The following is a 12,243-nucleotide window of genomic DNA, read 5'->3' as shown; positions in this document are numbered from 1 at the left end:
GCAATGCCATCAGTCAGCAAACACAGCACGCAGCACCCACCTCTGCCCTGATCCACGGCAACCTCTGTGCCTCATCCCAGCTACTCTCCGGGCTGAGGCTCCACACTTTGTTAAACTAAGCATGTGCTAGCTAAGGGAACTAGAGGAAATCAAGAACAGCGTAGAAGCTTTCAGGACTCAATGGTGCCAAAGCCTAGGGCTACATAGTGAAGTCAGAGCAATACAGAAATGACATAGCTCACCCTTCAAGGCTTACAATTCAGAACCAGGCTGAGCCAGAGGCCAGCTATATTAATAGGACGTTAAGATGTTCTACACTAATCATCTACTAGTTACAGCTATGAATTCAGAGCCAAACATTTTTAAAAACTGCTTGAGGACACTGGAGATCAGCCAATGCAGCTAAGACTGGAGCAGGAACAACCGCTGACATCAAGAAAAGCAATACACAAGATGCACACTTAGCCACAGGCAGTGGTATACCAGGCTGCAGCAGAGGCTGGAATCCAGACACGCCTGGGCAACCAGCCAGTGAGGGAGAAGATATCCAGATGAAGAAACTCCAGTGGGGAAAGTCATAAACTGTGTGCAAACACCCTCAAAACTTTGCTGATTCCAAAACAATGGAGAGCCAGGATCGTGCAAATGACTGCCAAAGGCCGGAGGGACCTTCTACAGCTGTCCAAGCCCAGAGCATTTGATGTTCAAATTTTTGGGAGGATCCCCAAGACATTGAGGCTTCCCCCGGAAAATCCAAAAGAGACTCTAAATCACTCAGACCATAAGGACTAGAAATCAAGACCAAGTTAACCAAAATAAGCCATCAGAAGAAAGCCTGTGAACAAGCCACCCAGGACTAGCGGGTGCTGCCAGGTACTGAGCTGCCCAAGAAGGAAATCCCTGCTCCTCCAGACAAAGCTAACCACATCCAGAAACAACACAGTGCAGCAACCAATGCAACTGGAATGCAACACAAAACGATTAACTATGTGAAGAACAACAGTCAATAACAGTGTATCAATAGAAAAAAAAATCGCCAAGACTAGCAAAAACAAGTAAGATGGCTAAGATGCTAGAATTAGCAAACAGGAAATCCCACATAACTACTGAACATACGTTTAAAAAGGTAAGCATTGGGGTCAACATCACAATGTAGCACATCAAACCATCTGCAGTGCCCACATCCCATATGGGCGCCAATGTGTATCCCAGCTATTCCACTTCTAATCTTGCTCCCTTCTAATGATTTGAGCAAGCAGCAGAGGATGGCCCCAGTACTTGGAACCCTGCATCCATGTGGAACATCCTCCAGAAGGAGCCTCAGGCTCGAGGCTGGAGTGTCACAGCATAGCTACTGTATCCATATGGAAAGTGAACCAGTAGATGGAAGATCTATCTCTCTCTGTCTCCTCTCTCTTCGTAACTCTGCCTTTCAAATAAATAAAATCTTTTAAAGAACGAACAGTGGTAACATTGTAGGATGTGAAAAACAGAAGCAAGAGACAAAAATCAGAGCATTGTCAGAAGATATATAAAACTACATAAAGGAGAACAAGATGGAAAGGTGGTATCTGGAAAATACAAAACAAAGCATTTGTTCACTGGCCTTAACAGCAAATGAGTCTCTGAAAAGCAAGGCATCCTGACCTTGAATAGAAACTTTAAAAATTAACAAAGAGAAAAACATTTTAGTACATTTCATATTGCTGCAAGTCAGGTCCCACGGCAAGAGATGGTGAAAATTCTCTGTTCTAGGCATGTAGGCATTCCATGGATGAAGTAACAGCAGAGTATATTTAGCATGTTGTGAACATGAATATGGCAAATTGGCAGTTTCCGTCAGTTGCTGGCAATAGAGTGATGACAAATATTATTTTGATTTTTTTGTGTGTTATTTAGTTATGAGGAAAGTGTATGGTAAGCAGTCCATTTGATGGTTTACTAATTTCCTCATTGTTGAGAAGTCCGAGTTGATTATGTATTTAATATGATAACCATTTGTGTGCTGTGAATTGCATTAAGAGTTATGTAGGGCAGAGTTGATGCTTACTAAATGTACAAAATGGATTGATGAGATTAGCCAGTTAAATCTTTTCACCAGTAAGGCACTCAACAGCCCATGAGATATTTATTAAAAATGTCAAGTAAATCCTCTTATTTTTGTAGCATAGTGTCAAATAGCAGTAAAACAAACATGTTAAGATCCTTAATCTACTGCTATGTTTCACTGTAAAATTTACCTTTGTTAAAATTTGCTTCTGTTCAAATTTGTTGAGACCGCACGTAAAAGTATCTTAATATTACTTTGGCTGGTATTTTCTAATTACTGTATAATATTTTGGGAATGCAAATTTCATTTGAATGTCAACTACAGTTAAGCATGTGCCATTTGTTTTTCTTACTCAGGTTTTGTAATTTGATGGAATGTTTTTATCACAATTTAACAAATGTTTGCTTTATTTAATAAAAAAAAGTGGAGAGGATTGCAAGGAAATGTCAAAAAATATATTTTTTTAAAGAAATAGAGAAATAGGCTACATGTCAGGAAGAAAAAAAACATCAGACAGACAAGGAACTCAAACCAACCCCAAGGAACAGGGAGGGGAACACACACACACACACACACACACACACACACACACACACACACACAAATACACCCATAAGAAATACCAAAAACAGACAAGTTGGAAAAAAAAAAAAAAACATTTCACACAGAAGAGCAAAAGGAGGAATGACAGCTGGCTTTCCCTCAGATTTAATGGAGATAAAATGGCGGATGATCCCTCTATGGTGCAACAACCCTCCTCAGCTCCCAAACAGTAACTACGCTTCTTCCACAGCCTCACACGCAGCATCCTCCTAGCAGGAGACTGGACTGTGCTCCACCCCACAAGCTCTGACACTGCTCAGGGAGAAGACCAGGAACACAGCCACCTGCAGGCCATCACTCACCTCAACAAACAGCTGCGAGTGGGGACAGCTCCGTGAAAACAACCCTCTCCCAACCTGCCCCAAGTCCCAGTTTCTCGCTTTGTCCCTGTGAAACCGCAGCCCCCTCTAGCACAGCCAGAGGCAGCTGCCGCCATCTGTGGATCCTTGTCACCCAGACAGCCATAATCCTGGAGGATTTCTACCGGGCTCATTTCTGCCTGTCAAACTGAACACAGAAGGCTTTGTTTTTCTCTTACTACAAGGAAGATTTTTAACTCTCTATTGTTCTATGTTGTCAGCCATGAAAGTTCCCACCCCCTTTGAAGCAGCCCCGTGCTGTCCCTTCTGTGGGGACATTCCACAGCTCACAGCGTGAAGCCTCAAGGCCCCTCACATGCTCCGTGGGGTCGGAATGTCAAGGAGCCAACACGCCACTCCCGGCCTCAGGGGTCTCTTTCAATAACATTTTTGGGGAAAAGATTCCTCAATGAATGTATCAGCATTTAATTAACCCTGTACTTAACTTGTTTAAAATAACTTACATAAATTTAAAATAAGGTTAAATTTAATTCCTTGCATTCTTTAGCATATAACGTTCTCCTGACAATGTACAATATAGTCAGTCTTAATTATACATAAGAATTTAAAATTCAGAAGGTATCCTTAAGAAAACATATACCTACTAAAAGAAGCAGTTCACAATTTAATACACTTGACTGAAAACTGTCAAAGCTACAAAGCTGTACCTCCAGTTCCTGTTTATCGAATATGGCCTTCACAGGTGATGGCTGGGTGGCAGAGGCCAGCAGCTGCTGCAAGAGGATCATTGGAGGCTGTGGCCCTTCAGGAGACATGTCCCCAAGGTCAGGGGATGCAGCCGCTGCCTCGTCTGCATTCAAACACAAAACACGTGCAGCATTCTATTCTCAACCACAGACATCTCTTCATACCGAGAGTGTATCGAACATGTCAAACCAAGACAAGCCAAATCTTCAAGGCTCAGCTATCAAACAAAAAACACACTCTAGAGGATTTTCTCCTCCCCATCCTTTGGGTCCTCAGTCTCTCGGAGCCAACCAAGGCTGCTTCCCAAGTTTCTGCTACTGACCCAGGTCTTCCACCAGCCACTAAGGTCTTAGCTGCTCTACGTCGAATCCCGCTTCCTGCTAACATCCCCAGGAACGCAGGAAGATGCCTGAGTTTCCAGGCCCCTGCCACCCAGGTGGGACACCCAGAAGAAGTTTCAGACTTTTGGCATTGGCCTGGACCAGTCCTTGCAACTGAGGACACTTGGGGAATGAACCAAAGGTTGGAAGATCTCTCTCTCTCTCTTCCTCTCCAACTCTCTTCTTAAGTCTGCTTCTTAAATACATAAATAAATCTTTTTAAAAAATTAGTCACATACAGGTAACAACAAACTTACTCTTCAAGAATTTTTCTTGTGATAAATTCCCAGAAAATGACCTAGTGCATCGAAGTATATCAACATACATTCATAGCTGAAGCCTGAAGTATTCCCTCAAATGCCTCTGAAACAGCTGCACCAAATTAAATTCCCCAGCAGCAATGTGTGAAAGGGACACCGTGCATGCCAAGAACATCTGAAGTCACTCCTGTGAAGATGCAGGTTTGGATTTCCTGGGTCTGGCATACAGCCGAGGAATCTGCATTTCTAGCACCTTTCTATGAGCAAGTCTAGAGACCACACGGAGGCAACACGGTAGGAGAACACCATGCTCCGTCTTGCAATGACACCACTTCCTCCACAGCTGGTGAGTACCAGTAAGATAACAGGTCCTCTGGTATATGTGGAAGCTGCTCTTCATCTCGTCCATCAACTGCTCGTTCACATCCCTTGCCTGTTCATCTAATGGAGTGGCTACCTTTCTTAGAAACCTGTAAGAATTTTCTTGGGGCTGGAGCTGTGATGTAGGGGGAAAAGTTGCCACCTGCAGTGCTGACGTTTATACGGACGTCAGTTCAAGACCTGGCTGCTCCACTTCCCAAACCAGTTCCTATTAATGCACTGGGGAAGGCAGTGGAAGTTGGCCCAAGTACTCGGAATCCTGCATACACGTTGGAGACACAGAAGGACCTCCAGGATCCAGACTTTGCCCTAGCCCAGCCTCCTTCTCTTTGTCTCTGTAATTCTACCTTTCAAATAAATAAATAAATATTTAAACAATTTTTTCTTTATCTTTACCTGTAGAAACAGTTCCAGACTCCTGAACAGCTGGCTGCGACAAGATCTGCCTGAGCTTGTCTTGGTGCGAAAGCAGTGCTCGCCCTGCCTTCAGTATGTACAGCTTCAGCTGCTGGCTCCGCAGGAGAGCCAGGTCCACTTGTCCTACAAAGAAAAGAACTCATTAAGACCTCCTTGCCCTGGTCTCTTCTCATGCCCCGTAGGGCCACTTCTGTAACAGAGTCATGACAATGTCCTGCCCTTTGAGACCTGACTAACTGCACTCACACACTGTCAGGAACCAAAGACAAGGGAGCACTCTGAACCTCCAGCACCAACTTCTGCCCTGCTCTCGCAGAACCTACCGCAAAGGGACAGATCATGACTGTTATTAACAGTATCATCAAGTGTTTCCCAAACAGCTAGAATTTCAACCAGATACTGAAATTAAAAAACAAACAAACAAACAAACAAACAAAAAAAAACAGTTTGTACCTTTGTGACAAAACTCTTCTGAGAAACATCAGACATTAGCTAAGAATAAGCTAATGAGGGGCCCGGCGGCGTGGCCTAGCAGCTAAAAGTCCTCGCCTTGAACACCCCGGGATCCCGTATGGGCACTGGTTCTGGTCCCGGTGGCTCCACTTCCCATCCAGCTCCCTGCTTGTGGCCTGGGAAAGCGGTTGGGGACGGCCCAGTGCATTGGGACACTGCACCCGCGTGGGAGACCTGGGGGGGGGGGGGGGGTTCCTGGTTCCCGGCATCGGATCGGCGCGCGTTGGACCGCTGCGGCTCACTTGGGGAGTGGGTCATCGGTCAGAAGATCTTCCTCTCTGTCTCTCCTCCTCTGTGTATATCTGACTTTGTAATAAAAAATAAAATCTTAAAAAAAAAAAAAGAATAAGCTAATGAGAACCATGGAAGTTTCCAAGAGTCCTGCCCAATCAAAGAGAGACAAACAGGGAATCCTCGTGCCACAGGCTGACAGCGAAGCAGGCTCAAGAACCCACAGAAGCATGTGGTAACACAGGCTTGCACCACAGAGCAGCCAACAGCACTCAAAGCAGAATGTGGCAGGAGGACTCGGGCTACACAGAAGTGTATGGTGTGAGGGAGGGGAGAGCACAGGTTCCTCTCAGGCCCTGAGCTTGACCAACTGACAGCCGTTTATTTACCACGATGGGACACAATGGATAGGGGGGAAGGTGGACTGAATCTGGGACATGCTGTGATGTACAGGCATAGGATCTCCAACGAGATATGCAAATTAGAAATAAATAATTGGAAGCATAAATACCACAAACACTGGAGCATCAAAGATTTCCTAAGGAAGAAAACTCAAGGAAACTAGGCAGAATGAACCATAAGTCACAGGGAAAGGCACAATGAAAAACAGAACAATTTTAGACTCAAAAGTTTAAAGCAACAGTAGCTACAGTCTTAGCCAGGATGCACAGGCTGAAACAAGGCAGACCCAAATACAAAGATCCCTCGCACAGGCGCTCAAGAAGCCTCGTGTAATGTTCCAACAGGGCAACAAGGCCAAAGGATCACAGGCAGGACGGTCAATGTGGCGGAAGATGACACAGGCTTCTCTTCAAAACACTTCCAGAGAATAAACGCTAGCACTGACAAAAGGGAGCCGAGCCATTCAGGAATGGCCTGAATGTGGCATTGAAGGCTAACTCAGAAATACTCTCCTCATCAGGAACAACAAATCAACATGAACCCCAAGACCTGACACCGTATGAACTCCCTCTGATGAAAGAACAAGTGTGGCAGGCCTCTGACACAGCAGTCAAGATGCTGCTCAGAACTGCAGCAGACAGGAGCAGCTGCATTCAAGGCCAAGCTTCACTTCCTTCTCCAGCTTCCTATCTGGTGTCACCCTGGCAGGGACTGAGAATCCACCTACATGGAAGACCCAGACGGAATTCCAATTCCCAGTTCCAATTCGGCCTAATCCACAGTTGTGGTGGCATTTGGGGCTTGAATCAGTGAATTGGAGATCTGTTTATATGTCTCTCTTGCTCTGTGTCTCTCAAATAAGTTAAATATAAACATGGTCCAAAGAGCACCAATGAAGACTAGGGCCATCCCATCAAGAAGCACCTTGGACTGACCTGCAAAAGTCTGTTTAGGTGATTTCTTTATTTTGTGCTTCTCCAATTTGCTTCCGGCCAGGTTCACCAGCTGTGCCCAGACAGACAGCATGGGCTCTGTGAAGGGCAAGTTGGTCACACTGAATGGCACAGCAGGCAACTGAAGAGGAAGTGCAGAAATCGTCAAAGTGCAGTCAGTGAGATTAACAAATGAAACACTCTGAATCTATCAGATCCATGACTCTCCTGTCATACATACTCCTAAACCTCTTCTTAAACCTTTTAAAAGATGACATTAAGATAGACTAAAACATTTTTTAAAGTCTTAATTTTTAAAACTGTTATGTTTCCATTAACTTTTTGAAACCACCTCATTTATGTAACAAATAGAATCTATATAAATTACTCTCTTTTTTACCAGCTTGTCAACAATACACCTTGGAGTGGTTATTATCTTCTATACTTTCTATACATTTCAAATTTCCTACAACATATGCATGTTGTATAGTAACAGAGTATCTAGTAGACACGTACAGACTGCACTTGAGCTATGCCTAAATACTACAAGTCACTCACCTTCCCTTAGCACTTCTAATTAACAAGGTTAAGATGACAGTATGTAAATAATTGTCACTTAACAAAATTAACCAAGCATTTTCTACAGAAAGGTAATTTTTTGAAACCTTTAAGTTTTTTTTAAGTTGAACTGCTTAAATAAACTTCATAAATTTACATTTTGCAAAAAATGAAATCACTTTATATTTGCCCAGTACCTTCCAGACTGCGAACGCCCTTTCATCTCACTTGTCTGAAGCTAAGGCATCTGAAGTACAGCTATGTACCTACGTCTGCCTTATTACACATTAACAGGACATAGGTTCACCTACTGGTTTCAGCTGGTTCAGCGGGCAAACGCGACACGTCCGCATGTCAGAGAACTGCACGGTGATCTTGCCCTTCGGGGTGATGCGTGTCACAGTGCCTTCTCCAAACTCATCATGCATGACTTGGCCCCCGAGGCGCAGGCGACCATCAATCCCCCCAATCACAGCCAGGACAGCCATGAGACCTCCGACCTCAGAGTTCTCAGAGTCGGGGAAGAAATCATCTAACACGGCCTATAGGGATAGCAGACAACAGCCGTGAGCGGGAGGCCCATCCTTACAGATTTACAATTAAACTAAATTAACTTTGAATGAATAGTAGCTGGTTCAAGAATTATTTCCTTTTAAAAACATTTTTAAAGATATCTCTGAGCAAAACACAGCACTTAATATGAGAATTTAAAAGTTCAATGAACATTCCACCAAAAGAACATCGAGCTTAGCTGACAAGAGGAGCCCACCCCTGCAGATGCCTTTCCCGGGCAGCTGTGGGCAATGGAGCAGAGCTGGGAGTTGATGTACTTGTTGATGAGCCCATTCCACTGACTGAGGGAGTGCAGGGTGCGAAGCAGGGCCACCACCTCTTCTGCCAGGGTGCTGCTGTGCGTGGCTGTCAGCGAGGCCTGCGGGCGGGCCCTCCGTCTCCGCAGGGAGGACTCTGAGGAGGAAACAGAGGGCGAGATGCTGCACTGTGCACTGCTCCCTGAGGGCATCACAGGAAGGGCAGAGCAACCCACCTCGCAGGAACGGGACGTCAGATGAACACGTAGTAAGCAAACTGCCCAAGAAGCTAAACAGCTTTTCCACAAGGCACTTCATGTCTCTCGCCCTTTCACTCTTATCCCAGGATGGAAGGACTGCTTGCAGCAAATGCACAGCCAAGATCTGATGACAGACAATTGTAAACGATGGTCTTTAAGTCATTACCTAACAAATCAGGGGTTTAATGTAGTTCCCTTTTTCTTTACTTCTGTTTTGATAACTGAATTAATTATATGAAAATTTTGATAGTCATTATTTCACAACCAGATAAATACAGATGAGAGGCTGGTGTGGCACAGAGGGTTAAGCCATTGTCTGTGAGCTGGCATCTCACACGAGCAAAGGTTCGACTCCTATTACTCTGCTGCAATGCAGCTCCCTGGTAATCTGCCTGGGAGAGCAGTGGAAGACGGCCTACGTGCTTGGCTGTCTGCACTCACACGGGAGACCTCAATGCGGTGCCAGGCTCCGGGATTCAGCCTGGCCTAGGTCCAGCTGTTGCAGTCATTTGGGGAGTGAACCAGCAGGTGGAAGATCTCTGTCTCTGTCTCTCTGTAACTGCCTTTCAAATGAATAAACAAATTTAAAAAAAAGCCAAGTATGTTAATGCTAAGGATTATCAACAATTCAAAACAATAAGCTATATTCACAGATACATATGTCTATTTATTTAAGTGAAAACAAATTCTTTTTAGTTTAAGTCTTAAGACAATTACATTATGACTCCCGAGAGGCAGATGAAAGCAACAGCAGCTGTACCATTTAAGACAAAACAAGCAAACTGAAGTTCAGCAACTTACCCAATAAAATTGCCCCTTGGCTCTGGAAGATCTACCTTGTGCCACATCTAGTTCTTTTCCGCACTCACTACTGAATCAAGGCACCTAATCTTGGGAACTGGCAGGCTGGCATGCGGCCTAGCAGCACATTACCTGCCTCTGCAGGGAGGTGGCGGTGAAGGGCGCGTGCCCTTCCATGACCTTCATCAGCAGCGTGATCCACTGCGGTGAGCTGAGGGCGCCACACACCTGTGGCGTGAGCGCGATGCTCCGCACAAAGCCAAGTGTGCACCAGCTCCGGTGCTGCTCCCTGCACACCAGCCTGTTCGGAGAAGCTGCCAAGAAGGAGAAACAAACTGGTTTGGTGCCAAATCTCTAAAGATAAGCCACAGAACAATCCTTATTTTTAGTTAACATGCTATGTTCATACACAACAATAAGCTGTTTTACAAATATACTTTGAGTAATTCAACATAAGAGGAATAGGAAAAAACTTTTAAGTCACCTCAAGGAACATTACACAGCATTAATTTTTTTTAAATTTGAGAGAGGCAAAAGAGCATGAAGGAGCCACATCTCTAACTGGCTCATTCCCCAAAAGCCTACAAGAGTTAGAACACTCAAACCAGGTCTCGCACGTGTCCAGCAGGAACTTCATTACTTGAGACATCGCCACTGTCCCCAGGGTCTGCACACACAGGAAGATGGAGTCGGAAACCAAACCCGACCCCTGATTCCAGGCACACCGACAGGGGACACAGGCATCTTAACTCCTGGCCTAGACATATACCTCCACACCTGTTTAAATCTTCAAAGTAGATGGAAGAGAATAACTACTAGATTTTATCTACTTGTTTTTAGGCAACAGGACAATGATCCATAATTCCAAAACAGCAGTCTGTGGCTGAGCATCTGTATTTTTAGATCTCATATGTGTCAAACACCCCCGATCGGGCTTCTATCCAATCTGCACCATAAGACATCCGCACTAACAGAATGAGAACAAAACGCTCTCCGAGTTCACACATTTGACTCTGGCACACTTGGCTCACACCTGCCCCTCTTGCCGCCCTGGTTTCCACTCCGGTCACTACCCTGCACACGCTTGCAGGAGCTGGAGAGCGCCAGCAGAGGCAGCATGTCTCACGGGGCCCTACCTAAAGACTTGTAACCTCTCGCCCTCTGTGCCAGCACCAGCGCCCCTTTGTCAGAAAGTTTATAGAAAATACCATTAAAAGGTAGATTCATTTTGATGCAAAAGAATTGATAAAACCACGCATGAAAGGGGTCTTCACAAAGTTATTGAAAATGAGTGTTAAACTACGCACGAGTTTCAAGAAATTCTAGCACCAAAACAAATTTATCTTTAAATTTCACTTTCTAAAAACTTTTTTACACTTCCCTTGTAGACACACACACACGCACATCCATTCGTACCTATGCTCACACAATCACAGACACACAGGCATGACAGATTCGCACTCTCCAGGACTGACTCTCTGGGCCCACAATGAGTCACTGCATACATGTCTTGTCCGTCGTTCCACTTTCCACTAACATTCGCAGCAGTCCGCACAGAGTCTTGGTGGCTTCGCTCTGCATGACGTCAGCATGCACGCCAACCGAGAGGCAGAGAGTCTGCAGCAAGTTGATGGTGCTTGTCAGCATCATGGCAGTGGGGTGAAGGTTCCTTTCAACTTGTTCAGCTTCTAAAAAAAATTAACCAAACTAAGAAAACTACGCCCCCAAATAAAGCTGGAACACGGCACTACACTTAATTGAAGGGCTTTGGCATCACATTCTTATTCTTTCTAAATATTTTAATCTTTAGAGAGTTTTAGATTCACAGAAGATATAACAGAAAGGTACAAACTCTATACTCTTCTACTTTAGAAAACATAGAACTGAAAATACACTGAATGTTTACCCTTTTCATTTCTATTCTTTCTTTTCTCCAAAAAAAAAAAAAGAACCATTTGTATAATAGTTTAAAGTTCAGTTATATTTATTTTAATTATGTAGGGACAGACACAAAGAAACCTTCACCCACTGGATTACTTTCCCAATGTCCACAATAGCCAGAACTGAGCCACACTGAAGCCAGGAGCTAGGGACACAAGCAGGCCTCCCAGATGGGTGCCAGGGAAGGACCTAACCTATCACTGTAGCTTCCCAGAGTGCACAAGCAGGAAACTAGAGCTGGGATTGGCGTCAGGGCTCAAACCCAAGTAATCTGATTTTGAATGTAGGCATCCCAAACAGTGCTTAAATGCTGCACCAAATACACATCTTCAAAGTTAATTTTTTAAACAATTCCAGCAAGATTCAGAAACACTGAAACAACTCCACACTGTCATTTCTCTGATCGATAAAAAGAAAAGATAACAGAATGTCAGAACCTGGTTACTGCCAAGCCAGTTCCAACCCGGATGAGGATGAGGCCCCTGCTCCATGCTGAGGCTGGCTGCTGGACAAGCAAGCAGAGGCCACCAGGCTCCACCTCTCCAGCCAGAAAAGATCCAGGGGGAGCCAGGTTGGGTTTCCACTGGCAATGTGGGTGGAAAGAATGGGCATCCCCTGGTGTGAAGCCACCTGTCACA

The 12,243-nt window shown here is 44.7% G+C and overlaps 1 protein-coding gene across 2 annotated transcripts in view; it reads right to left on the bottom strand.

Annotated features, from left to right (window-relative positions):
- Positions 1–12,243, bottom strand: part of HERC2 (HECT and RLD domain containing E3 ubiquitin protein ligase 2) — a 189,026-nt gene that overhangs the window by 78,980 nt on the left and 97,803 nt on the right. For both annotated transcript variants that reach the window (XM_058666516.1, XM_058666517.1), the window contains exons 38-45: positions 11,170–11,352; positions 9,797–9,978; positions 8,840–8,987; positions 8,564–8,760; positions 8,106–8,336; positions 7,240–7,378; positions 5,138–5,281; positions 3,681–3,823 (exon numbers count right to left, since the gene is read on the bottom strand). In XM_058666516.1, the coding sequence (XP_058522499.1) occupies positions 3,681–3,823; positions 5,138–5,281; positions 7,240–7,378; positions 8,106–8,336; positions 8,564–8,760; positions 8,840–8,987; positions 9,797–9,978; positions 11,170–11,352 (1,367 nt within the window). The remainder of the gene's footprint in view (positions 1–3,680; positions 3,824–5,137; positions 5,282–7,239; positions 7,379–8,105; positions 8,337–8,563; positions 8,761–8,839; positions 8,988–9,796; positions 9,979–11,169; positions 11,353–12,243) is intronic.

The sequence above is a fragment of the Ochotona princeps genome, chromosome 6 (assembly GCF_030435755.1).
Source record: "Ochotona princeps isolate mOchPri1 chromosome 6, mOchPri1.hap1, whole genome shotgun sequence".
NCBI lineage: Eukaryota > Metazoa > Chordata > Mammalia > Lagomorpha > Ochotonidae > Ochotona > Ochotona princeps.
Note: the sequence above shows the minus strand (reverse complement) of the source record. Positions and strands in the feature narration are given on the sequence as shown.